Here is a 26,814-nt window from a genome sequence, read left to right as displayed (position 1 = left end):
CTAAAGTCAAACTTTTTTTATTTTTTTTTATTTTTAAACAACTATCACTCAAATGTCATAATTTTGAAAATGTTAAATAAATACAAAACAAAATAAAAAAAATCGCACACCCAAATGTAACACAATTCACATAAAAAATAATTATTAAAACACAAAAATGATTTTCACCGATCATAAATACAGGTTAACAAAGATTTGGTAGTTTTTTTTTTTCTTCTAAAATTTCAGTAGTATTTTAGGTTTTTCACACAAGTACAGTATCGTTAAAATATTGTTTTGCGGCAAACAATTTCTTTTTTGAGACATGATATATATACTTCTATAATGGTCCGTTTAAGTGTTGAATCAGAATATTATTTAGATTTACTGTGCGAATTACGAGGTTTAACTTTATGAGATAAAATTTGAAAAAATTAATAAAATATAATTTATTTTTAAAAAAAGTAGAATATTATTCAGAATAATATTAAAAACAAACACAATAATTAAATTAATTATTTGATCACGTGGTCTTACAAATTTAATAGTTAATTTTTAAAAAAAGATATACAGAATATTTATAAGAAATATAAAATATAATTTCTTTTAACTTTATCTTGTTTTCTTGTAGAGTCCAATACAATAACTAATTTTTATTATTACATTATTAAGTTGTACAACAATTTATAAGTATAGTATAATATTACTCAAACACTATTAGTCACAAAGACATCGGACGGTCCAAAGGCAAATCTTCAAAGAGTGCGTTTGAGATTGCGATTTCGTAGTGAAAAAGTGCTATTTTAAACCAAATCGCAAAAAATAAACTGTTTAGAAACTGCGTTTTTAAAAAATTGCGATTTGAAAATGCAAAAAAATACTTATTCAAATCGCAGGCAATAAAGTGTTTTTTTGAAAACGTAATATTTTAAAAGGTTAACCTGCGATTTTGAAGGTCAAACTACGATTTTGTCAAACACTTAACTGAGTTTTTAAAAATTACTTTTTTAAATCGCAAATTCAAACGGACCCAAAATCACCGTCGACTGCCACGTATACAAAGCGGTGTCCCATGACTCCCATTCCATTACCCTTAACCCCGCAAAGAGCATGGCCTTCTTCTCTCTCCCTGCTGGCCAACAACGATTGGGTCGTACGGATTAGGCATTTTCGTAATTTCATTAAAAACCAACACTATATAGTTAAGGGGCCCCTTCCGCCTATAAATTCAGAACACCATGCCTTTGTTTGAAACCGGGGGCAGAGAGGGAGGGAGAGAGAGGGAGAGAGAGCGAAGAGCTCTGAGAGTGGGAAGAGAAGCAGAATAGAGAGGATAACTCTCAAAATTCACAAATACACTCCTGATTTTACATACATTTACGTTTTCTTCTACTATTTTTCCTTGTTTGGCGCCGAATCAAATCTGATTTAAATGAGTCGCTTAGGGTTTAAATCCGTGGTCTATCACGGGGACTTGCGTTTGGGAGAGCTGGATGCTATCCCGGTCTCGGACCAGAATTTCCAGTTCCCAAACAACGAGATTCGCATCCACCACGTGTCGCCACCGAGTGAACGATGCCCTCCGCTTTCGATTCTCCAAACGATTTCTTCGTTTTCGGTTCGGTGCAAGCTCGAGTCGTCCTTGATGGTCGAGCAGTTGCAGCTGATCAATCTCCACGCCATGTGCTTTTACGAACTCAAGGTCACCACTCAATCTACTTCGTTTCAAATTTTAATTCATCAATTATTTTTATTTTTATCGCCGAGAATGTGGCAAAAATTTGATTTTTTTTTTCCTACTTCGTTACGTTGTTATTTAATGGACCAAAAAATCTTAAAAAAATTGTGAGAATTGGAAATCAAATAAGTAGAATTTTATTTTCTCGGACTTTCTTTTATTTTTCTTAATTATGAGTGAAAAAAAAATTGTTTGATTTGTTTATATAGACGGCCGTGGTATTGATTGGAGACGAAGAGATTCATTTGGTGGCAATGCCAAGTAAGCAGAAGAAGTTTCCGTGCTTTTGGTGCTATTCGGTTCCTGCAGGTTTGTACAATGCGAGCTTAGGGATGCTGAATCTGCGTTGTCTGGCGATCGTGTTCGATCTTGATGAAACGCTGATTGTTGCAAACACCATGAAGTCGTTTGAGGACAGAATTGAGGCGCTTCGAGGTTGGATTGCACGTCAGACTGATCCAGTGCGTGTGTCGGGAATGGCTGCCGAGATGAAGCGGTATATGGATGATCGAATGCTGTTAAAGCAATACATGGAGAACGATTATGTGGTGGATAGTAATGGGAAGGTATATAAGGCGCAATTGGAGGAGGTTCTGCGGCTATCTGATAACCATGAACGAGTTGTTCGGCCTGTAATACGGTTTCAAGAAAAGAATATTGTCCTTACTCGTATCAATCCTGAGGTTAGAGGATTGCCCTGATTCTCTATTGTTTGTTTCTGTATCATCTCTATTAGATGCACCCTTTGAGTTTTATGCAGTTTATATCCAAGGAATACATTAACGGATGGAGCAGCTAGTAATGGATTTGGATGAGTTCTTACCTATAGTGAAATGATTGATAATGGATACAAAAGGAACTTTCTAGATTGCTATACTAGATCCATATGGTTCATAGACTATGCTAGCTGAGGAGTTAAATTGTTCAGTATTTGTACAACATGAGCACGCTTGCACGCATACACACACGTCACCCATATGTACCAATTGATTGATATTTGTAATAAGATGTGTCTGAAGAAAAATGAGTAACTTTTGCTGTCTACGATGATATGCTGATGCATGACAATCAGCTAGGAAACCTGAATATGTATTGCATGGTTTTTGGTTGCTGATTGGGAGTTTCGACAGTAGAAGCATCCTATGGGCTTATCAAAAAAAAAAAAAAAAAAAAAAGCATCCTATGGTAACACATTTAGGGATTTCAACTGCATTTATGCAGTCTCCGTCCAGCCATCTATCTATGTGCGGGGTTTCTAGTTTGGTGGAATAGTTTTTGGCTCTTGGGGTATAAAAGTAACTAGACTAATACTAATCTTAGGATATAGATATTGTGGATAGCTAGTTAATCTGTAGCATTTATACAGCACATTGGTTTAGTTATTTGGATGCTTTCTGAAATGTTATTGTTTTTCTATGGACTGGTTGTTTCCTTTGTGTAGAATCGTGATACCAGTGTGCTTGTGAGGTTACGACCCGCATGGGAGGATTTGAGAAGTTATTTAACTGCAAAAGGTAGGAAACGGTTTGAAGTTTATGTGTGCACTATGGCAGAAAGAGATTATGCCTTAGAAATGTGGAGGCTTCTTGACCCGGAGGCACACCTTATAGGTTCAAATAAACTCCTGGACCGTGTTATATGTGTCAAATCAGGCAAGTATTATGAGAATAATTTGACCTTTTTTCATGCCTGTAATCTCCATACATTTTATAATGCCTGTTGGGATGTGTAAATAGTGAACCTTGTTCTGCTTTTTCTTTCATGTAGTTTATATTGTGCTAGAATAAATTAAGTTGGATTTCTTTAGGTTTCTTAGGTTGTTATTAGATATCTGAAGAATAATGTTTTTAAAAATTGATGTTGTTGCTGTTGGTTGACAAATAGAAGGTTTTGTATAACCCCATTGATCAACCTGCCATGCAAGGTTGTATTTACCTTGAGCTCATGGTAGCCACCTCTTTTTTCTTTTTTGGTGTTCCTCTTCTCTTTAAACCTAAATCAATTTGGGAATCCTTTTCTTGGTTCTGACCTGGCAGGCTCTAGGAAATCGTTGCTGAATGTCTTCCGGGATGGCATGTGTCATCCAAGGATGGCAATGGTAATTGATGACCGTTCGAAGGTTTGGGAAGATAAGGACCAACCTCGAGTTCATGTGGTTCCTGCATTCACTCCTTATTATGCTCCTCAGGCAGAGGTACGTTGTTTTGCCTTTTCTATATTTGTTAAGATAAGTTCTGATTTCCTTTTAAAATGCGAGTGACCTTTTTGTTGTTTAATTTGCTTAATAGACAGCTCATGCTGTTCCAGTCCTCTGTGTAGCAAGAAACGTTGCATGCAATGTCAGAGGTTACTTTTTCAAGTAAGGCTTTTTTTAATAAAATCAAAGTACTTTTTATAACCATCAAATTTTGAGATTGGCTTATAGTTGCAATTTATATATGTAATGCCTGCATCCAGAGAGTTTGATGAGAATTTGTTACGAAGAATCTCTGAAGTCTTTTATGAAGATGAGGTGGTAAATTTACCTCCTGCTCCTGATGTTAGCAGCTACATGATGTCAGAGGTATTTGAACTGATCTGATTCTCAAGCCATTGATGAGACTTGCATTTTTTTTTTTGTATGCTGTATTTTGCTGTTACCAAATATCTTTTATTTATTTATTTATTTTAATTTAAAAAAAAAGAAATTTCTTATGTTCAATTGTTTCTGAATTTCAGGATGCTGGATTTGTACCAAATGGTAATACTAATGCCCCCATTAGTGAAGGGATGAATGGTGTTGAAATTGAACGGAGGTTAAATCTAATGGTAGGTTTTTAATATATTAGTAGACCTGGCTTTATTAGTGAAAACTAAGTGATCTTAGCAATATGAGTCAACGTAAACAATTGGGATTTGATTGGCAAATGTTATTCTATTCTTATGACAATTTTATCCATTTCTGCTCCTTATTTGCATTTAGCATAATGGGAATTTGATAATTTATTTACATTTTAATATTTTTTTCCTCTCTAGGATGAGAAGTATATTAACGATTTGGCTACTCCTTCATTGACAAGTAGTCCTGAGTTAAGATGTGAAACCTCTCAACCTCCTCTGTCAGCTTTTCCAAGTGTCATTGGCCCCGCATCTTTGAGACCATTGATGCCTTCTCAGAGTATTTGCTCCAATTAGCTTAATATATTTATCTTTTGTAAAGTTTGATATTCATTATTAATGATGTATGCTCAGTGTCTTCCCATATTATGTTTTCAATTATATTGTAGAACCTGGTTTACTTGGAACTCCCGTTAGACGAGATGGCATCTTATCTGATCGTGATTATGATATGAAGAGAGGACATCTTACAACGAAACATGGTCCAGATCTAAGGATTCAAAGATCAGGTGAACCTCCTATTCTGTCAAGATTACCTACGCAATCAGCGTCAGTGATGCAGCCACAGGGAGGCTGGTTGGTGGAAGATGATATCAGTAGACATTCAAATAATCGAGCTTCTGGATTTGTTCAAGAAGCTGAACCATTAAAGCCCGATAAACAGTGTGCCCATCTAAAGCCAGTTCCTCCTAGCACACCAGGATCTACTCCTACTGGTTTATTCTCACAAACATCCCAAGTGAAGGTTGAAGAGGTTTGTTGTGGATGTTCTTTGAACTTACAATATCACTTTCTAGATTTGACAATCATTTTTACAGGTGTCTAAGAGAGCAAAATTTTTCCTCTTGCTTATATGCAGGCATGTGCTGGTTATGATTTGCAAAAACAAAATCTTCCACCTGCAAGTCGGCTATCAGGTATGGTAACTTGCAAAATCATGAATTCGTGTATCTTTACATCTAAAATTGAAAAGCATAAGTTTTTTAAGACTATTGAATTGGTCTATCAAGCAAGGCACCCTTTTGGGTCTCCATGTATGAAACTCACAAAGATACTCCCTCATTATGTATCAATATATTTTGTACCTACTACCCACAACAAATCTTTCTTTTTGACTATTAAAAAAATATTAAGTACCAACACTAGTCACCCTCTTAAACTGCTCCTATCACAACTTCGAATAACTTTCTACATTTACATATTCTATTTTCTTATTTGGGAACTTGTGTGACATGCATAATTTGTTGACAATAGCTTATCCATAAAAAAATCATCTGTTTATCCTCTTTCATTTGTTTATTATTTCCTCGTTTTTAATGCTAAAACTTCTCTTTCTTGCTTCTGTATTGCCATATCAACATATTTCTAACTTTATATCTTTTATTTTATTTTAATTTTATTTTTATTGATTTGATTCCTGCAATGAAATCAGAGGGATGGGAAAGTATTGATGTTTTACTATCCCTTTAGCCTTTGTTGTGAACGACAAGCTTGAATAAAAAGATTGATGATGTGTTATTTTTATGAATGATGTGCCGTTTATGATGAGCAATGCCTATCTAGTATCTGTATATCCATTAGCTTATTGAAATTTCTTGCAGAGGTTGGTGTATCTCAAAATCAGGTGTCCAATAGCCGAGATGTTCAAACTGAAGCTGGAAAATTGAACCTGCTATCTTCTCCTTTTTCTATTGGAGTTCTGCAGGAAATTGCACGGAGATGCAGCTCCAAGGTAAAGATGCATTCTGGGTTGACTAGGGATACATTGCTCTATTTTTGGTCCACCCTTTTCCTTTTTGGGCCGTTCACCATATTATGTCCTACCTTGCAGGTTGAGTTCAGGTCTGTTGTAAGCACCAGTAAAGATTTGCAATTTTCTGTTGAGGTCAGTGTAACTGTGTTCCCTTGCTGAAAGTTATCTTGAATCTTTACTCCTGTTTGAACATCCATCCATTATACATATCATTTTGTATTGTGCTATCAAAAAGTATGTATTTCTTTTTGTGAGTTATGAACGAAAGGTTCAACTATCATCATCAGTTGGTTAAATTACAGAAATCCTTTTTTTGCCATGCATTTTCTTACAAGTAGTTACTTGTAGTGGTTGATTTATTGGTCTTACTATTTTGAGTTGGATTTTATTGGGATCTTTGATGACTCAACAACGTGAAAAATTTGTTTGTTATTTGGAGCACTCTTTGAGGACATTATAGTAGTTATTGTCACCTTGCTGCCAAGGGATATTAATTGCAGATTTAAGTTGTGGTTGCATTCTAATGTTCTAGGTTTGTCTTTTGGGTTTCATATTATATTTGTTATTTGTAAAATGAATATGCCCTGAATATGTTCTTGTTTAAATATTTCAGAGTAAAATGTCTTCATTTAATCCTTTTGCCACTACTTTGTATCAAAATAAACTGACTGGGCCCAATTACATTTACTGGAAACGTAATTTGGACATTGTGCTCACAATTGAAAGGCACAAATATATCCTTTCTCAGCCTTGCGTTAAATTACAGAAATACTTTGTTTGCCATGCATTTTCTCACTAGTCGTTGCTTGTAGTGGTTGATTTGTTGGTTTTACTATTTTGAGTTGGATTTTATTCGACTCTTTGAGGACTCGACAACGTGAAAAATTTGTTTGTTATTTTGAGCACTCTTTGAGGACATTATAGTAGGGCTGTTAATTTTTGACACGACCGACAAACCTAACCTGACACAATGTTAGAGGATTAGAGTTAAGCTTAAAAGGATTCAGGTCATAAAAGGGTTGACCCGTTAGACCCGTTTAATAAACGGGTCAACTCGTTTGACCTGCGGGTTGAATGGTTCGACCCGTATACTTGAACCTTTTTTTCTTTTTTATCATTAAAAAGTAAACCTAAACAATCATGTTACCTCTTTCTCTCTCACAGTCTAAAGAGTAAAGACTAAATTAAAAAAATCTCAGAAAAGACAAAACAAATATTTTTCTTTTCTTGAGTTAGAACTTGAACCAAAAAGGCAAAGGCTAAAAAAATTAGCGAAGTGTTTTTTTTTTTTTCTTCAAGTTTTCGAATTTGAAGCTGAACCAAAACAAGTAAACAATAAAACAACTCAACGATTCATACTTTCAACTGTAGAGTGATATGATTATTCAAACAACATGATTTTTTTTAGTTTATATTTGTGTTTTTATTTTTATTTTTATAGGCTTTATAATGGGTCAAACGAGTCGTGTTATGTTAACTCATTATTTAAGTGGGTTGTGTTAGGGTTTGATCCTTTTAATTAAACGGGTCGTGTCAAGGTTAACCCTTAACAGGTTGACCCGAACCCGACGCGGAACCCGTTTTGCCAGCCCTACATTACAGTAGTTAATGTCTCCTTGCTGCCAAGGGATATTAATTGCAGAATTAGGTTGTGGTTGCATTCTAATATTCTAGGTTTTTCTTTTGGGTTTCATATTATATTTGTTATTTGCAAAATGAATATGCCCCGAATATGTTATTGTTTAAATATTTCAGAGTAAAATGTCTTCATTTAATCCTTTTGCCACCATTTTGTATCAAAATAAACTGGTTGGGCCCAATTACATTGACTGGAAACGTAATTTGGACATTGTGCTCACAATTGAAGGGCACAAATATGTGCGATCTCAGCCGTGTGTTAAATTACAGAAATGCTTTGTTTGCCATGCGTTTTCTCACAAGTTGTTGCTTGTAGTGGTTGATTCGTTCGTCTTACTATTTTGAGTTGGATTTTATTGAACTCTTTGAGGACTCGACAACGTGAAAAATTTGTTTGTTATTTTTAGCACTCTTTGAGGACATTATAGTAGTTAATGTCACCTCGCTGACAAGGTATATTAATTGCAAAATTAGGTTGTGATTGCATTCTAATGTTCTAGGTTTTTCTTTTGGGGTTCATATTATATTTGTTACTTGTAAAATGAATATCCCTTGAATGTGTTCTTGTTTAAACATTTCAGAGTAAAATGTCTTCATTTAATCCTTTTGCCACTATTTTGTATCAAAATAAACTGACTGGGCCCAATTACGTTGACTGGAAACGTAATTTGGACATTGTGCTCACAATTGAAGGGCACAAATATGTGCTATCTCAGCCCTGTCCAGAGTTTCCAACTTTGGAAGCCTCTCAAGAGGACAAGAAGCGATATGATCTCTGGCAAAAGTCCAATGAGATGGCTAAGTGCTATATTTTGGCCTCTGTGTCAAATGTGATCCAGCATCAGATGCAAAATCTTTCACTCGCTTTAGATATCATGGTTAGTCTGGAGGAGATGTTTGATGAGCAAATTCGTGCTGCTTGGTCAAGCACAGTGAGAGCTTTGTTTAATGCAAAGATGGCTGAAGGAACTCCAGTACGGGGGCATTGTTTGAAAATGATCTCAATGCTGAATATACTGGAGGTCTTGGATGCTGGGATTGATGTTGAATCTCAGGTGGATATGATTCTCCAGTCCCTGCCTGAGTCATTCAACGAGTTTAGACTTAATGTGTCCATGGGTAAAAGGGACTACACTTTGTTTGAATTGATGAATGAGCTCATCGTAGTGGAAGGCATCCTGAAAGCCAAGGCTTCTAGGAATATGTCACAAACTTCTTCTAAGCCAAAAGGCTGGAAAAAAAAGTTCACCAAGCAAGTTGGCAAGGCTGTTGGAATGAAGAAAGTTGGGAAGAAGTCAAAAGCCAAGCTACACAAAAAGTGTTTCTATTGTGATAAAGCGGGACACCGGAAAAGAAACTGCACCAAGTATCTAGCATCCAAACGTTCAGGTTTAAATCTTCCTCCTTAGTTGAATCATGTTTGATGGTGAATCCCACGAGTTCCTAGTGTGTGGATCAGGGTCCACTAATCATGTCTGCAATATGTTGTAGGAGTTTCAGGAGACCAGAAAGTTGAGTGAAGTGGAGATGTACTTGACACTTGGAGATGAGATGAGATTTCAATTCCATCAATTGGAGTTGTTAATTTATATTTCGAATCTAGAATTTTAATTTTGATAGATTGTCTTTATGTACTCTGTATTCGCATAAGTTTAATTTTTGTTACACATTTGGGTAAATGTGATTATACCTCTATTTTGAAGGATACTACCACAATAAAGAAAGGTAGATTGTTTATCTGTTTTGGTAATATTTTGAATGGCTTGTATGTTATTACTTTGGATTTGCATGTTGTTAATAACTCTATTGGAGAACTAAGTTCTAGCTCTTTATTATTTAGGAGAGATTCCTTCGACAAACGAAGCGTATCCTTGGCACCCATGTCTTAGACATTAATCCAAGTAGCCAATAAGGATCCAAAAACTGGTGAAGGATGGGCTCTTGGGCCCATTGGATCTTGATGGTTTCCTAGTCTGTGAATCCTTCTTGGAGGATGAAATGACCAAGAGGCTCTTTTCTTAAAAAGGGTACATGACCAATGATGTGCTTGTGTTGGTACATATTGATGCATGTGATCCTATGGGTGTCCAGGCACGAGGAGTTTATGAGTACTTAATCATTTTTACCGATGATTATTTAAGGTATGGTTATGTATGTCTAATGCATCGGAAGTCTGAAGCCTTTGGAAAGTTCAAAGAGTTTTGTGTGAAAGCCTAAAATCAATTAGGCAAATACATAAAGGGCATTCGATTTGATCGACGTGACGAATACTTCTTCAAGGACTTTAAGGACTACTTGTCAGAGGTTGGGATTGTATTCCAGTTGACCGCACTAGGGACTCCCCATTAAAATGATGCGGCAGAACGAAGGAGTAGAGCTCTTTTAGAGATGGTGAGGGTACGATGAGTTATGCTACTCTACAGACTTCCTTTTAGGGATATCCCTTAGAGACAACAACATACTCAATTTGGTTCTTTCCAAATTTGTTCCCAAGACACTTGTCGAAGTGTGTTTAGGGCGAAAGCTTATTATGAGATGCATCCACATTTGGGGTTGTTTAGCACATACGTTGAAAGGGAAGTTTGAGAAGTTGGAACCAAAGACAGAAGTATGCTTGTTTGTTGGGTATCCAAAAAGGTATTAGCGGTTGGTTGTTCTATAGTCCTGAGGACAGGAAAGTGTTTGTTAGCACAAATGTCAAGTTCCTCGAGGATGATTGTGAAGAACTACAAGTCAAAGAGTAGAGTGGTTCAAGAGGAAACTTTGGATACTAGAGTGGGCACATTTGTAGATTTTTTGGACATGAGGTGGTTGTATCTGATACACCACAAGTTAATGCTGATGAGATACCTAGTATTATCATGCCGTGTCGTAGTGACAGATTCATATTCTTGGGAGAAGCTTTTGAAGTCATCCAAAAGAATTCGAGTTGGATTCCAGAAACTATGATGAGGTGGTTAATGATGTGGATGTTGACCATTGGGTCAAAGTTATGGAAATTGAGTTGGAATCTATGTATTCCAACAAAGTCTTGAAGCTTGTAGAGGTGCTTAATGTCATTAAACATATAGGTTGCAAATGGGTCTACTCGAAGAAGAAATGGGTAGATGAAACCTTTGATGCAAGGTTGGTTGCAAAAGGTTTTACTCAGAAAGGTGTCGATTATGAGGAAACTTGTTCATTGGTAGTCATGCTTAAGTATATCTGAATTCTCTTAGTCATTGCTGCTCATCTCGATTATGAGATTTGACAAATGGATGTGAAGACGACCTTTTTAAATAGTCATCTTGACGAAGACTCTTATATGATGCAGCCAGGCGGGTTTTTAGCTAAGAGCTACGGTCATATGGTATGCAAGTTGCAAAAGTCCATTTATAGACTTAAGCAAGCATCCAGATCATGGAACATTAAGTTTGATTAAGAAATCAAATTGTTTGGTTTTGATTAAAACCATGATGAGCCATGTGTGTGCAAAAAGTGTCAAGATAAAGTAATGACATTCTTAATATTGTATGTTGACGATATCTTACTCATCGGGAAAATGTATGGACATTATCAACAGTCAAAATTTGTTTGTCTAATTAGTTTGATATGAAGGACTTAGGAGAAGCGTGCTACATCCTAAGAATCAAGCTTTTGCAAAATCGCATGTAGGATGTTAGGCTTATCCCAATCTGCATACATAGACAAGATCTTGTCTAAGTTTAGCATACAGGACTCCAAGAACGGATTGCTTCCCTCAGGGATGGAGTCTATCTTTTTAAGGAGCAATACCGTGAGACACCTCAAGAGAAAGAACATATAAGGATTGTTCCTTATGCTTTGACAGTTGGAAGCCTCGTGTATGCCATTCTATGTACTAGACCAGATATATATGTTTTGTAGTTGGCATGGTCAACAGATATCAATCAAATCCAAGACCACCACTTAAACATATGCTAATCTACCATAGTGAAGATTTGACAGTTATTAGTTACACAAATTTTGACTTCCAATCAGATTGTGACTCCTGGAGATCCATCTCAAATTTTGACCGCCACTCAATCGTATATTGCTGATTCTACCATGGAACCTAAATATGTTGTGGCTTGTGAAGCGACAAAGGAAGTTGTTTGGCTTAGAAAGTTCTTAATGGATCTTGATGTTATGAGGATGGAGTAGTCTCCAATCACCTTTTTTCTTCTTCAAGGAATTGAGAAACTATAAGAGAGGGCAACACAGAGAGTGCAAGTATCATCTCATTAGAGAGATTATCTCTCGTAGAGATGCAGTTGTGGCAAAGTTCCCCTTAACAGAGAATTTGGCGGACTCTTTCACTAAAACCTTGACTCAGAAGACTTTCGAGTCCCACTTAGAGAGAATGAGTGTTAAATGTATGCTGAATTGGAATTGAAGGCAAGTGGGAGATTGTTAGAGTTTGTACTCTAAAGTCCACTTATTTTTAATTTGAAAAAAGTTGTTTATTTAATTAACTTTGGACATATAATTGTTTGCATGAATGCTTTTAATGATTATTATTTATCATATGCATGTAAAGTCCATAAGTTGTATTGAATATGGTTTAAGGTGTATTAATAAGATTATCACACAGAAGATTTTAAACTATAAATTTTGTAAATAAACTATTATTTATAGTTAGTAATAAAATTGGGCATTCCATTTGATAAGACTATAACCCATTAATTATGACGATCTTTGTTGATCATGTGAAGTAGAGACTTTTTGATTGATGTTTTCATGTTGGTGCGGATACAATGCATTGAACGAGCCATTTGAGTCATTTTTTTTAAAACACTATCAAAAGAATAATTTGAACTCACGACTACTTTTAGCATTGACTCTCAATCTTGAGCAGGTTGTGAACTCAAATGTGTAGTGGATGCCACTTTCATACATTTAGGAGTGAGATCTTTCAAGGTCAAAATCTCGGTTTGTTGGATGATCACATGTAGCATTGTGGGAACACCACTCAAGATGGAATCTATAATTCGTTGATTTAATCAAAGTGATAAGAAATATTCTCTTGAGATAGATTCAATGGAATTGTTTATTCTTAATCTTGGGCATGAGTTTTTTAGTAAGAGTTACTAGTACTTTATGTACAAGGGGAAATGATATTTCACAAGTATGAGAATAATCAAGGGATTAAATTGGGTACTCAAGAATAAGAGGTAGTGAATTAAAGTGATAGTCATTTAATAACTTTAATTTGACTACGGATTATTTCACGGAAGAGTCAAATGCAAAATTTAAGAAAGTCATTGAGAATATTTGAATATTAAAAAATAAAATACTATAGTGCAATTATAATTGTTTAATGGAATCAATTGTAATTAATAGTAACATAGGACAAGTCATGAGATGACAAGTATCCGAGGTCCTATTAGAGTTTGTTTTTATTTCCCCTCTAGCTCCAAGTTGATTAATACCCATAATGAGTTTTGACCTAATGCACAAGCATCTTATTCACCCGGTGGCCGTGTATTTGGCGGAGGCTAGGTATTTTCCTAACAACTTTCAATAGCTTGCCTTTGCCTATAAATAAGGAGCTTGTGTAGGCATTATTTGCACACAACTTGAGAGTCCACACTCTTGGTCTATAGTCAGATATTTGAGAGAAGGTTTAGAGGTTTCAAAAACCCTAGCCATACCTGTGTAGTGTGAGTTTCTTGGAGAAATCAAATTAGCCTCCAAAACCCACAGGTAGCTGAATACCCACTGCAAGCTACTTCCTTGCTTATTTATTTATTTATTTTTTTATATTGCATGATCTTAGTTATGTTCGCTTGATGCTATCTTTGGGGTTCTTCAACTGTAATTAGGCCTTGTCAGCATTATAAAATGATAATGTTCTCTTTGCCAATAGTTAATTCTTCAATCTGCCTTTTACTCAATTAATGTTTCCTGAACTGAAAAGTAGGAAACAGAAACGGATTTTTATTTCTTGGTTTTTGTATTAGAAAATACATATCTCAACTCAACTAGGTTTTAGTCCCAACTACTGGGTTGGCTGCAAAGATCCCCCCCCCCCCCCCTTTTTTTTCCCACCATTTGATTCTATCTCTAGGCCATCTTTTTGTTACATAATCTATTATCATGTTTATATTTACTTCTTTTACTGGTTGATTTTTTTGCCTTACCTTTACACATTTCACTCCTTCAACTTGATTTTTTTTTTTTTTGAGGTATCCTTCAACTTGAATTAAATCACTCTTTTCTCTGTCTATACATTCATTGGTCTTCATTGCATTTCTTCATAATATTAAAAGCTTCTATTGCTACTTATTATCATATTTTTTTGGTATATTGTTTACCTTGAAGTAAGCTCGTATTGATGTTCTTTATTTGCCCTCCCCCCTCCCAACTAAAAAAAAAGGATTTTTTGAAGGATGATTAAAGAACCGTAGTGTTTTATTTGGATTCTATTAAGCTCATTCGTCAATCCGTTGATTTAGGTTTTATTCACTGGTGAGAAGATAGGGGTTGGAATGGGTAAGACAAGGAAAGATGCTCAACAACAAGCTGCTGAGAATGCCCTTCACAGCTTAGCAGGTAAAATCCTCCTCTTATTCGTTTTCCAAGGCAGATTTCTTCTTTGAAGCAGACTTTGATTTTATACTACTACATAAACTTTGCAAGAATCATTTATTTTAATAAATAACTGATGTGACCTTTAGAAGTTGTGGAGTTTAGACATTTGTGTACTCTAGGTAAGGTGAGGTGTGATCATATTGGTTAGTTAGATGAGCTTAATTGCTAAAAGAATCTCTTTGTCTTGGGTGGTGCTGGTTTTGAGGGGTAGCTGGTTCTTTTAGAAGTAAGACTATTTGTGGATGTCTCCTATGCTTGGCATTTCACGGATAAGTGGGGATGTCTCCTTATTGTTGGTGTAACTGGCATTAAAGTAGTAGAAGAAACTTGTAATCTTTTTGTAGTCTGGTCTATAAGGAACTTATTTCTGAGCATAACATTTATACAATCATCTGTAGATGGTAGCAATTGTTTTCTACTTTTACTCCTTGGTAGTACTTATGTCATTTGATTCTGGTTATTGAATAATTACATCCTAAATGCTATGATTCTGAATGCATTTTTGGTGTGTGGAATCGCAGAAAAATATGTAGCATATATTGCACCTCGTTCTGGGGCCGTTGATGGAGATTTTGATAAGCTTTCTCTTGGAAATGAAAATGGATTTGTATGGGATATCGTCAGTTCCGGAGCGAATGAACTGCTAAGAGAAGATGGGTTACCCAAAGAAAGCACTTCTGAGGTGGGATTCTGATGATGCCCTTTCGTATTTGATTTGATTTCTTTGTTCAAAGACATAGGTGATGCTTGGATAAAGGGTATGTAGGCAAGAAATTTCCAGATAAGGGGGTAGTGGTTATATAGAAAGTAACCACTCCCTTTTTGAATTTTGCATCGCATCAAGATGTAAGAGCTAAATCATTGAAAGGGGAGTGAGCTGGCTTCATGTCTGCTATTGCTGCCTTACTCAGGCTCCATTCTTTCCTACTTTAAGAGGTAAGGGCTTGGTGGTCAGTCCCTAGTTTCTACCCATTATCCAAGTACTCGCTTGTAGTCGATTCAGCTTTTCCATTTATATCTTTCATTTAACACTTATTGTGTCTCATGCATTTAGAAGTTACAATAAGCATGCTTTTTAAGGGTATTACTATTTTACATTAGTTAACATTAATCTCACTGAACACGGACACGGGTGCCATGTTTTGACATTACCACAGGGTTTTGGGCCAGTTTTAAAAGTTGTAGACACAAGTACACGACTATAGTCTCTGTATTCTCAATATCTATCATGTTTTGTGTTCATTTGTATGCGTAGAAAACCATGCATCTAACATGAGTGCATTGTGGTTTCCTCGTGTGTCGGATAAATCAGATTTTCAATGGAAAGAAGTATCCCGGAAATGATTTTTCTTGGTTGGTTTTAGTCAATTGTCACATGTTTTGGACTTTTGCTGGGCCAAACTTCTGCAGTGCGTGTGAAGATCCTCAAACATTAAAGAAACCTCTTTTTGGAAGATGAAAACCTTTGATGCATAAATGCAGTTTTGTGTTCTTAATGGATGACGTGGTTTAATCATTTGTTCTTGATGACAATGATTTCCAGGCTGGTGAAGGTGGATCTGGGAATGCTTCTAATGTAAATCAGCATGTACAAAAGCGAGCCACTTCCCCAAGGTAACATAAGACAAAGGGTAAATATCTTTTCTTTCTCTCTCTCTCTTTTTTTTTTTTTTTCAGTGAATTTTATATGCTTGACAAAAAGAGAGGGAGAGGGTGGGAGGGAGGACAGGCGCGCTTTTCTTGCTGATTCATTACACTGCCTACAATTCTTTATGGAGAATGTGGTGACCTGTGCTTATTTATTCAGCTATTCTATTATCCAGGTTACCAAATTCTATTCCTAGTAAACGAACAAAGGACGAACTATTTCGCGGTTCACAGAGCCTACCGTCTTTTCGGCAACAGAAGAACGGGCATCCTGTTTCATGAGAAACCATAAGAGTTTAGGATATTTAGACAGAAAGTTAACTGAGGTTTACAACTAGGCATTTTATATACTTCAGCATATTTTTCCCTAGTAAAGTTGGAATTAAGCTTATGCTGAGGTGAAAAATTCTCTTTTAGATTTGTGTTCTTGCGAAGATGGGCTCTACTTTTGCTTCTTGCCCCACATTTTCCTGTTTAGTTTTTGGATATCAAGGTTGAAATTGTTGCACATAGGCTCCCAAGTAATATCGCAATCAAAATTATTTCGCCGTCTCTCATCCACCTGATTACGATGTTCCATTCTCAATATTGTCTAGTGCTCAAAAGATAGATTGCCGTACTCGTTTTATTTTATTTTATTTATTCTTTTGGGTTGTTGGGTGGGGGAGAGCTTGAGTTCGCGGCCTTTTAACCATAATTAGCATTTAAAGTTCTTTTGACCATAGTTAGCATTTTATTATACTTTTTTTTTTTTAAAAAAAAAAAAAAACAAAAAGTTAACCATTTTAACATTTATCCTATAGGTATATGTTAAATGCAAGTGTATTGCACGATAATACACATTTTTAACCATTTCTTTAAAAGCTTAATCCCAAAACTGAATAGAGGGAAAATAGCAAAAAATTAATTAATTAAGAAGAGTGGAAAATCGAGAGTTTGACGAAGCTACTATTTCAGAGAGTATTTACGATATTGCGATCCGAATGGACTGCTAACTAACACGGATCTTGAACATGTTTTAAAAATGAATTGAACATGTTTTAGATTTTTATTTTTAGTAATGTTATTGAGAAAAAAAAAAAAAGAAGTGGCAGATGATGGTATGAAAAAAAAAAAATTACTGAAAGGAAGACAGTACGAAATGATTAGATATATAAAAGATAATATATATTTTTTATTTTATACTTTTTAAATTTGCTTCCCAATATGCCTTTGAGCCTTGAGGATTGAGCTTCTTAATTAGTCTTTGGCATTGAGCACATGGAGGTTACCCGAGGCGGGTAGTGATTGGAGGGAGGCAATTGACCGGCTCCCTCCCACCCCTTTACATTAAAAAATCCTCTTTTAATCCAAAAGAAGGAATAAAATAATATAAAAAACAAAAAGTGGATTGAAAGTAAATTTTTTAATGTAAAGGGGAGAGGGAGCCGGTCAATGGCCTCCCCCCATCACTACTCGAGGCAGAAAGTGAGCACCCCATTGCGTACGCCGAGCTCTATGGTCCTCACATTGAATAAATACACTAATCACGATAATTTTTTTAGATGATATCCTTGGTAATTGAGAATGGTCCTTCTCAGTGGGTACTTGGTCTCCAGGCTATATGTTTCCCACATGTCTCTCTGGGGGAACGTGCACCGATCACTTTGTTCTAAGAAACTTCTATAGCAAGGTGATGCTACTGTAAAAATATGGACTGCTTTTAGGATAACTCTATCCTTCAGCCGAGCCTTCAGGTATAATTCAAAGATGAACGGTAAAGGTTCTGAGAAGAAAGGGATGCCATAAATTAGATGGTGAGACTACATTGCTAGGAAACGAAACAGAAGCAATAAGCAAAACAAACACACATGAACACCAAATTCACATGGTTCACTCTTACTAGGGTTATGTACATAGAGTTGCTGCGGTTTTTCGCTATGCATAGGAGTTTACAACACTATGAATATCTGTATAACGTCTTGTTCAACTATTACTAGGGCTATAGAACCAAAGGTCAATATCGAAACTTTAACTCTATAAAATTTTGGGTCGGAGACTCCCATAGACCTCTCACAGGCTCCGCATAGAGATCAGTCTCCACATAACCTATCATTACATTCCAGTTGCAACGATTTCCAACTCAACATTCATTCTCAGGCAACTGATTTAGTCAAAATTTTACCTGCTTTTTCACTGCATAGCATAATTACAATCACCATTATTAGTATCTTCCAAAAAAATTTACAGAATCGTAAGGGAAATTCACAACCTGAGCACTCTTCACACCATAGAATACAACAAATATCAGGCTGAGGCAACAAACTTGATCTGTACACACAACAATGACAACAAACCAAACTGAATGCCAGCACATTAAAAGTTGATGCTAAAGCAATCCTAAACTAGTTAGAAGCTTCTGTAGCGTTTTGCGGCCCCATTGAATGTCACTTTGCAAGATCTTATTGTCGATTGGCTCTGATTGAGGCTGCTCTTCTCTTTTTGGTACATGACGCTTTTGTTTAAATCCATTAGCAAGCTGTTCTTCCTCATCATTGTTAATTTCTCTTGGTGCTACTTGAGGTGGGTGGTCACCACCCTGTTCTTGCTTCTCCTCCAACTGAATTTGATTAGGTTTCAGTACATGGAAAAAGAATGGATAAAAGATGACAAGAATAGTATACACAATAGAACAGCTTATTAAATTCCTTCTTGGGAGAATTACATATTTCTTTAGAAAACAAAAATGCAATAAATTGGAAAAGCTCTCACATCCAATCTATTTCACCGGATTGTTCAGTAGGAAGGAATAGGATCCTCTCTATTTCAAATGGAGAGGCGCCATTTTATGGTGATGATTTAATATTGAACATAGATGATGCCACGTAATAAACATTCTGGCAAGCCATCTAATTTTTATACATAATATAGCATCATTTACACCGTTCAATGCAACAATATTAAATTATGACCACTCAACATTAAATCCTTGTCCATTCAGTAATCAAACTCATTTCCGTGTAACTGAAGTAGAGTGCACATTGTGTAAGAACTTTTGAATTTGTGGGATGAACGAGGAACACTTAGTGGCATAATGAACAATGATATTAATGGTAAATTTCGATTTCACATCATAGAACTATTTTCATTTGCAACCATGAAAACTTGGGTCCTATAAGTAGCTTAAATTCTCCTACTGTAAACCATTAGCCTTGTCAATGGACCCTTCTGCTTGAATTCATGATAAATGGAGATGCAGTTGAAGCCAATTGTTCAAAATTGACAACATAAAAAAGGCTGCCTTTCCATTTATTGTCTTGCGAAGTTCCTCTTTAAGGAAAACAAGATTTCAAGAACATACAAGTTCAGAAATATGTATCTCTTAGCCCTGAAAAGTTGTGGTTTATTGGAATGGAATGGAGTGTTATTTCAGGCTTACGTAAATGTAGTAGAAGAGAAGAAAAAAGAACATTACACTCTTCAAGCAGTTACCTCTGGCACTATGTGATCCTTAGCTTTAGAGGCTCCCAATGGGGCATCAACTGCAATTCTTTGCTCACTTTCATCTTGGTTTCCTTCCTGCATGTTGTGATTCTTAGCTTCATGGGTTGCAGCAGAGGCTTCTGTAATTCTTTTCTCACTTTCATCTTGGCTTGCTTCTTCAGCTGGCACTCTTGACAATGGAGTCAAGCCAGAAACCAGTACCGGATCGTTAATCGGGTTTTCCTCAATGTCTGTGCTTCTCAGGTTTTTGACTGTCGGAGGTCTGCCATTACTTCCAAGAATGTTCTCTACTATTACTGAATCCTTGTATGGGATAGCCGTGAATTCCTCGATTGGATCAGTAATTATCATTTCACTAAACACTTTGCTACTAGCATTCACGTTGGGGTCCTCCTTTAAGTAACTTATATTATCTGCAACAATAGCTTTGGGATTCTCTGGTGAAGGAGCAATGTTATCAGCAACAATTTGTTCCTTGTGTGGTTCCCCAATTGATATTTCTGCAGGAGAATTCTCTGGTGAAGGAGCAATGTTATCAGCAACAATTTGTTTCTTGTGTGGTTCCACAATTGATATTTCTGCAGGAAATGTATTGCAGTCAGCAATGACTGATACCAATTCCTCGTTTGGTTGAGTCAAGTTCTCAGCAACAATCAACATTTCAGCGTTAACCGTTAGTTGTTCATTCTGATCAGCAAATTGTTCTTCCTCTATTATTTTCTGAAGTTCAGCATTGTCCCAATCTTCACAAACAGTGATTGTATTCCTAGTTTCCCATGTCTGAAAAATTCGATCTGGGCCGGGTTGCCAAAAGATTTTTCCAGTACTTCCTTTTAGTATGAATTTGAAATGGATTGATTTTCCAATAGGTATATCCTAATTGACAACAATGACAAGGTACTAGATCAATTTGTTTCAAAAAAAAAAAAAAAAAAATCTTGCACATTGATCTTTTTTTTTTTACTCACCTGCTCCACAGTCCATACGTGCCCCTCTGACCAATTCAATGGTATTGCACTTGAAGGGTCCCATAAGCCGAACATCATATCATCCCCCACCATGAGAAATTGCTCACCAAACATGCATTCTTTCTGTAACTGGAATTTGACATGAACACTCTTCGATGGATCTGCGCAACAGAGACCGGGTATTGAGACTCAAAGCTTGGGGGAAAATCCTAAAGACCAATGGGAAGTTACATGATTCTTCAATTTGGGAAAAGACCAACTACAACTTACCAGTTTCTTCAGTTTCCAACGCTCCCTGCACAGAGAATGTGAAACAAATTTGTCAATATAGGATTCAATCTACCCGGTTATAAACTTATATATCAAAAGAAAGCAAAGGAAGGGTGTATGGGTGTGTGTCTAAATATATATATACACATCTTAAACACAGAACTTGACAAGTTGCTCATAAAAAACAGATAAACATCTCAGCAGCTGCAACAGCAGCAGCAACAACAAAAAGTCCCATACAAACAAAAGCGCAAAAACCAAAAACAACGAGAACCCAAAAACAACAACGAGATTCTAGAGACAGAAAAGACCTGGGTTTCCGATGAGAGACAAGCAACCACCGGGTGTATGGCCTTGTGCTGCACAGTTATCAAATGCAAGAACCCGAAATCAGAAACTTTCTGCGACCGTAAAACACGAGGTTCGGGTCTATTAAGAAAAGGTGAAACAAGGAACTTGTCGACGGCGATCTTAGAGGACGAACTCGGTAGGGTGTTCATCATTCGCTCGCTCACTCACTGTGACTCGGTAGGGTTTTGTTTGTTTCTGGTGAGTCGATGTATTCTGGTTCTGGTGGCTGTTATTCTATTGCTGTGAGGTGCGGGTTATATACTTATATAAATGGTGGGGCCTAATAGCGATATTAATGAGCGGATCCGATCCACGTGGCGTGTTGACACGTATCACCCCGGGTTGAATCTGCCCCACTTTTACGTGAGAATCTCAGCTAACTGCTGTTAGCTTTCCGAGAGATAAATTCAAAAAATGAAATAAAAATAAGATAAAATAGGATAACACGTGAACCAATCAAGAATCGCAGTCGGTGGTCAGGGAGATTAATCCGCACCGTTCGATGTAAAAGTAGACGCTATCACGTGTCACATATGAGAGAAGCCTTTATTATCATGTCTTTTCCGTGTCTCAAGCAGTCCTGGTATTCAAGCCCAAGCAGGGCCACTGATGCACTTGTTCCCAGGCCCTAAAGCGCGCAGCTCGAGCCTGGCCGGCCTAGGATCTTGTCAATAGGTTTAAGGGTGTTCTCTCATAAGAGCGTGTAGTTAAGATTCTAATCGAATTGAGTTGAATTGAGTATTTAATTTTCAAGTACAGTTCGTTTAATTTTATTTCAAATACAAGCTGATCTTACGAAAAACTGGTTAAATAATACACTAAAACTATTAATATTACCTCCCAAAGTCCAAATAACCAAAAGTAATTAACATTTGAAATGGTTTTAAGGTAGTTAAAATTGTTAAGTAGGCCAAAGCTTTCCATCATTTTTATACTTGGGTGCATAGATGTTCAATACGTGTTCAAAAATTTCATTAACAATGGTTAATAAAAAGTGGTTAAAAAGGAACAAAAATTAAATATATAATATGGTTTTAGGATGGCTATTTATGTGACAACTAGCATTTTTTGGTTTTTTTTTTTTTCATTATTATTATTATTATTATTATTATTTTTTTTAAGTTTTTGCTATCTTTTCTAAAATGCTTTGACCAAAATATTTTTAAGACTAAATTATAATGAAAAACTCGCGGATAGCGCAAATTATAGGCCAACTCATCTAGAAATGAAATCACAAATAGGAGCCTTTGCCTCTTGGCTCTTACACCACTTTGATGCAGCACTGCTGCTGGAAAACACAACACACAACTATGTACTCTCACTAAGCTATCAGAGACGTCTCAGCCCCAAGGAAATTGTGATAAACTGAAAATTCCTACCACTTATTCGATAAGAAAAATAGAATTCAACTTGAGACGTCAGTTGGTAATGTATATATGCTGGACTCCAGAAAAGTGCATCTCTAATTGCCTTCAGTTTGTTGACGACATCATTTGCAGGCAACCGCTCATGAGGTGATGTTGCAGAGCACAACAGTCCAATCTGCAACACTGAGACCAAGCAATCCTCCGCTCTACTTCCGGCATTGAAATGAGGATCAACTTGTTCGTTATTTGTCTCATCATCATCAACATCTTCTTCAAAGGGCATTGACGAGTCCACTATATCCATGACACGTTTTGGCAAAGCTATTGCAGTGAATTTTTGAATGCTCAAACCATCTTTGAACATGTCATTGGTAGGTCTTTTTACAGCGAACATCTCCGGCAAGAGTACCCCATAGCTGTAAATATCTCCAAGTACGGAAATTTGGCCACCCATCCCATACACGATCATTAAGATACTATAGTCCTAAAGTTTTGAATTTAAAGTATGTATATTTATATGGACTTGGCCCTTCTAAAATTGGGTTTAAGTACCTCTCGTTTCATGTTTGGCTTGAACCGAGTTATTGATTGAAAACATACCTGAAGCAATGTACCAGATGGAACCCTTCATTGCAACTGACAGGTCTGACATACTTTGATTTTGGGAGGGATCATGTGATGCTTCGAGGACAAACTTCGCTAATCCAAAGTTGCCAACATGGGCTACCATATCTTCATTGAGGAGGACATTGCTTGGCTTTACATCACAGTGAATAATTGACATTTGGTAATGAAGATGAAAAGATATTCCGGTGCATAAGCAACATCTAAGGCTATGTTCAGTCTCTGAAGAAAGCTCAATCTCTTGCATTGATGTTGCTCATCCTCTATTGGATGCAGCCATTGGTCTAGACTTCCATTAGACATGAACTCAAAAACTATACTCTTAAAGTCGTTCCCTTGATGATCAATGCTTGAGCAACCAGTGATAACCTTAAGAAGATTATGATGTCGTAAACTTCTTAAAGCATTGCATTCATCAATAAAACTCTTGGGAGCTCCTCATTGATGAAGGTTAAACACTTTAACTGCAACAATTGCTCTATTACTAGAAAGAACTAGGGTTGACAATTTTTGACACGACCCGCGAACCCGACACGAACACGACACGAAAAAACCGGGTTTGAGTTTGTTATAATCGGGTTCGGGTCATAATCGGGTTGACCCGATTATGACCCGATTGCACGGGTTGACCCGATAACACGATTACCCGCCAATACGATTATAACCCGATTAAAAAAATTTGAAGGTAAAAAAAAAAAAATTGAAGGTTGAAACATGTGAAAACAGTGAAATTGATGCCGTGTCAGGTCGTGTCGTGTCGGGTAAACGGGTGACACGTTTTTTAGTCGGGTTTGTCGGGTCGTGTTCGGGTTACTCGATTATTAATCGGGTCGTGTTCGGGTCACGTGTCACAACCCGATTAATAATCGGGTCGGGTTCGGGTTGACACGTTTATATAATCGGGTCAGTCGGGTTGACCCGAACCCGACTCGTGAACCCGAATTGCCAACCCTAGAAAGAACTCCTTTGTATTCAGAACCAAAACTACCTAAATCGATCAAATTGTCCATAGGAAACCATTAGTTGATGCTTAGAGTTCTGCATAAGATATACAAGTCAATCACCAAATACTTTAAGGAAGATGCAGCCAAATGTCTCTTTCTCCATTTTTTAACCATAAAACATGTGAGGCAGAAACACAATAGAACAAGTACCAATTATATGACATGAATTACTACTTTGAGTGCAAGGTCTTTCATAGATGAACGCGGACTCTTTATATAGCATTTTGGTAAAAGTAATTTTGGGACACCACCACATAGGTTGTCATTTTCAAAGATTGAAATTGGACATACATTTGAAAAAATCCCTTCACTTGGCACTTTTCCACCGAGATCATTATGAGAAAGATTGAGACGCTTAAGTATCTTAAACGTGCTAAGAAATTCAGGAATCTGTCTTGAAAAGTTATTGCATGAAAGATCAATTTCTTCTAAATCTCTTGGTGTCTCCAAAGATGGAGGAATTACTCATTCAAATGAATTACCCTCCAAATACAGACATTCCTAACTAATACAACTACCAAAGGAAGTAGGAATTTCTCCAGATAATCTATTCTTGGATAGATCTAACTCTCCAAGATTTTTTAAGGAACCATCTTCAAATGGCAGTGTACCTGTCAAAGAATTATGAGACATGACCAAAGAAATTGAAAGGGAAGATAGACCAATAACCTCTTTTGGTATGCTACCATTGAGATTGTTACTAGAAAGGTTTAGATAAATCAAATTTTGGCAGTTTCCTAGGCTTGGTGGTATACTTCCCTCCAATCTGTTTCCCTCCATAAAGAGGTCTGCCAATTTAGTTAGGTTACCTAAGGAGGAAGGTATCGGCCCTGAAAATTTGTTACTGTTCAAATATAGTTCCTGTAACTGATGGAGCTTCCCAAGAGCATCTGGGAGAGGGCCACCTAAATGGTTACCTTGTAATGCCAGAACAATCAAGTTAAAAGAGTTCCCAATGCCAATGGGGATGCCTTCATGTATCATATTCAAACCCATATAAAGGCAACTCAGCTGGGAGGAAAGGTTGGCTATGGAGCTGGGCAGTACTCCACCAAATTGATTCCTACCAAGGCCCAACACCTTCAAACTAGTACAGTTAGCCAAAAAACCGAGAAAATTTAGGTCACCAACTTTCCCATTTCCAAGTCTATTGCCAAGTCTAACCAAGCCACGCAAACTTGCTAGATTTCGAGGCACCGTCCCAGTGAGACCATTTTCAGGAAAGCCAAGCAACCGAAGTCTAGAAGCATTTGACAATGACAGGGTAATAGGTCCTGTGAAACTATTAGCACCGCCGGCAAATATTTCAAGGTTAGGAAGAGTAGTGCCAACATCTGGTGGAAGGCTTCCATGTAGTTGGTTTTGAGCAACAATGAAACCGTCAATGGAAGATATATATATTATAAATCAGAGGAGGGATTGTACCAGATGAGTTATTCCCATAAAGTCCAAAAAATCCAAAGCTTGATAGACGGCCAAGCTCACTAGGTATGCTCCACTACAAAAAAAAAAAAAAAAAACACAAATTCTGGACGGTTTTTTTCTAGACGGTTTTAAAAACCGTCTAAAATTAAATTTTTATAGACGGTTTTTTGAAAACCGTCCTTAAAAAAATAAATTATGACGGTTTTAAAAAAACCGTCTGTAAATTTACAGACGGTTTAGATGAACCGTCTGAAAAAAATAAATTTCCAGACGGTTTCTTGAAACCGTCTGTAAATTTCCAAACAGTTTTAAATAAAACCGTTTGAAAATTATTTTTCAGACGGTTTCAATAAAACCGTCTGCAAAATTTACAGACGGTTTAAATGAAACTGTCTGCAATTTTAATAACTAAAACTCATCCCTATTAATTCCATGTCATCGATCCGCACCACAAAATAACACCCCGCATCTCAGCCGTTTCTTTCAAAATTATCAACGACTCATATAACACCACCCCACAATCCACATTACTTTATTCACAGACTTGGCCAAGGATTCCCAAGAGGCAGGGCGTGCAAGTCTCGTTGATCTTCTTCTTCTCAATCTGGTTGGCGATTGAAGTCGAGCGACGGGATCTGGACGGAACCACGGGATCGGGACGATTGGAACGGAACGGCGGGAGAGAGTGCTGGAGATGGAGGGCCGAATCTGTGAAACCCACGCAGGTGTGCGTGGGTTTCCGGCAGATCTGGCGAGGACGTCGGGATTTTCGGCCGAAACCGGCTCTGGGTCGTTCGGGGTTGGAGCTAACGGGTTGGTAATTGGGGTGGGTTTCGGTGATTCTGGGTTGTGTTTAAAAGTGTGTGGATTTCCAGGGTATCTGGCGAGGAAGTCGGGATTTCTAGCCGGATCCGGCCGAAACCGGCTCTGGGTCGTTTGGGGTTGGAGCTGATGGGTTGGTAATTGGGGTGGGTTTCGGTGTTTCTGGGTTTCGGTGGGGGGTTTGGTGCAGCTGAAAGGCTGGATTGTGGATGGTGGTAACCGGAGCTGATTTTCGGTGGTGACCGAAGCTAATTTCAGTGGTGATCGGAGCTAATTT

The 26,814-nt window shown here is 37.0% G+C and overlaps 2 protein-coding genes and 1 pseudogene across 6 annotated transcripts; 1 reads left to right on the top strand and 2 right to left on the bottom strand.

Annotated features, from left to right (window-relative positions):
• Positions 1–1,223: 1,223 nt before the first annotated feature.
• LOC133872818 (RNA polymerase II C-terminal domain phosphatase-like 2) lies at positions 1,224–23,665 on the top strand. Of its 5 annotated transcripts, none has more exons than XM_062310435.1 (16): positions 1,224–1,681; positions 1,927–2,400; positions 3,159–3,369; positions 3,754–3,911; positions 4,006–4,076; positions 4,175–4,280; positions 4,436–4,525; positions 4,733–4,874; positions 4,984–5,348; positions 5,454–5,511; positions 6,196–6,326; positions 6,426–6,479; positions 14,441–14,537; positions 15,098–15,258; positions 16,120–16,207; positions 22,795–23,665. In XM_062310435.1, the coding sequence occupies exons 1-15, from the start codon at positions 1,412–1,414 to the stop codon at positions 16,192–16,194; spliced, it is 2,463 nt and encodes an 820-aa protein (XP_062166419.1). In that variant the 5' UTR covers positions 1,224–1,411; the 3' UTR covers positions 16,195–16,207; positions 22,795–23,665. The 5 variants fall into 5 exon arrangements, 3 of the variants coding, with proteins under 3 accessions (XP_062166419.1, XP_062166417.1, XP_062166418.1); XM_062310433.1 differs by lacking the exon at positions 22,795–23,665 and adding an exon at positions 16,400–16,780 and having other exon boundaries at positions 16,120–16,190; XR_009901080.1 differs by lacking the exon at positions 22,795–23,665 and adding an exon at positions 16,400–16,466 and having other exon boundaries at positions 1,225–1,681; positions 15,098–15,512; positions 16,120–16,190.
• On the bottom strand, positions 18,371–21,534 carry LOC133873680 (uncharacterized). Its single transcript, XM_062311423.1, has 5 exons — positions 21,256–21,534; positions 20,945–20,969; positions 20,675–20,835; positions 19,695–20,582; positions 18,371–18,822 (listed from the first exon to the last, which is right to left on the bottom strand). Exons 1-5 carry the CDS (start codon positions 21,445–21,447, stop codon positions 18,592–18,594), a joined length of 1,497 nt encoding a protein of 498 aa, XP_062167407.1. The 5' UTR covers positions 21,448–21,534; the 3' UTR covers positions 18,371–18,591.
• On the bottom strand, positions 22,625–26,243 carry LOC133873404 (putative receptor-like protein kinase At3g47110; annotated as a pseudogene).
• Positions 26,244–26,814: the final 571 nt, after the last annotated feature.

This window comes from Alnus glutinosa, chromosome 7, assembly GCF_958979055.1.
Source record: "Alnus glutinosa chromosome 7, dhAlnGlut1.1, whole genome shotgun sequence".
Lineage (NCBI taxonomy): Eukaryota > Viridiplantae > Streptophyta > Magnoliopsida > Fagales > Betulaceae > Alnus > Alnus glutinosa.
Note: the sequence above shows the minus strand (reverse complement) of the source record. Positions and strands in the feature narration are given on the sequence as shown.

Excerpts from the sequence above, each read along its gene's own strand:
- LOC133873680 (XM_062311423.1), bottom strand. The coding sequence starts at position 21,447 with ATGATGAACACCCTACCGAGTTCGTCCTCTAAGATCGCCGTCGACAAG. Across the intron at positions 20,970-21,255 it reads GTCTCTCATCGGAAACCCAG|GGAGCGTTGGAAACTGAAGA; the intron begins GTCTTTTCTGTC and ends TTCTCTGTGCAG. Across the intron at positions 18,823-19,694 it reads AGGATCACATAGTGCCAGAG|TTGGAGGAGAAGCAAGAACA; the intron begins GTAACTGCTTGA and ends AATCAAATTCAG.
- LOC133872818 (XM_062310433.1), top strand. The coding sequence starts at position 1,412 with ATGAGTCGCTTAGGGTTTAAATCCGTGGTCTATCACGGGGACTTGCGT. Across the intron at positions 4,875-4,983 it reads ACCATTGATGCCTTCTCAGA|AACCTGGTTTACTTGGAACT; the intron begins GTATTTGCTCCA and ends ATTATATTGTAG. Across the intron at positions 5,512-6,195 it reads ACCTGCAAGTCGGCTATCAG|AGGTTGGTGTATCTCAAAAT; the intron begins GTATGGTAACTT and ends AATTTCTTGCAG.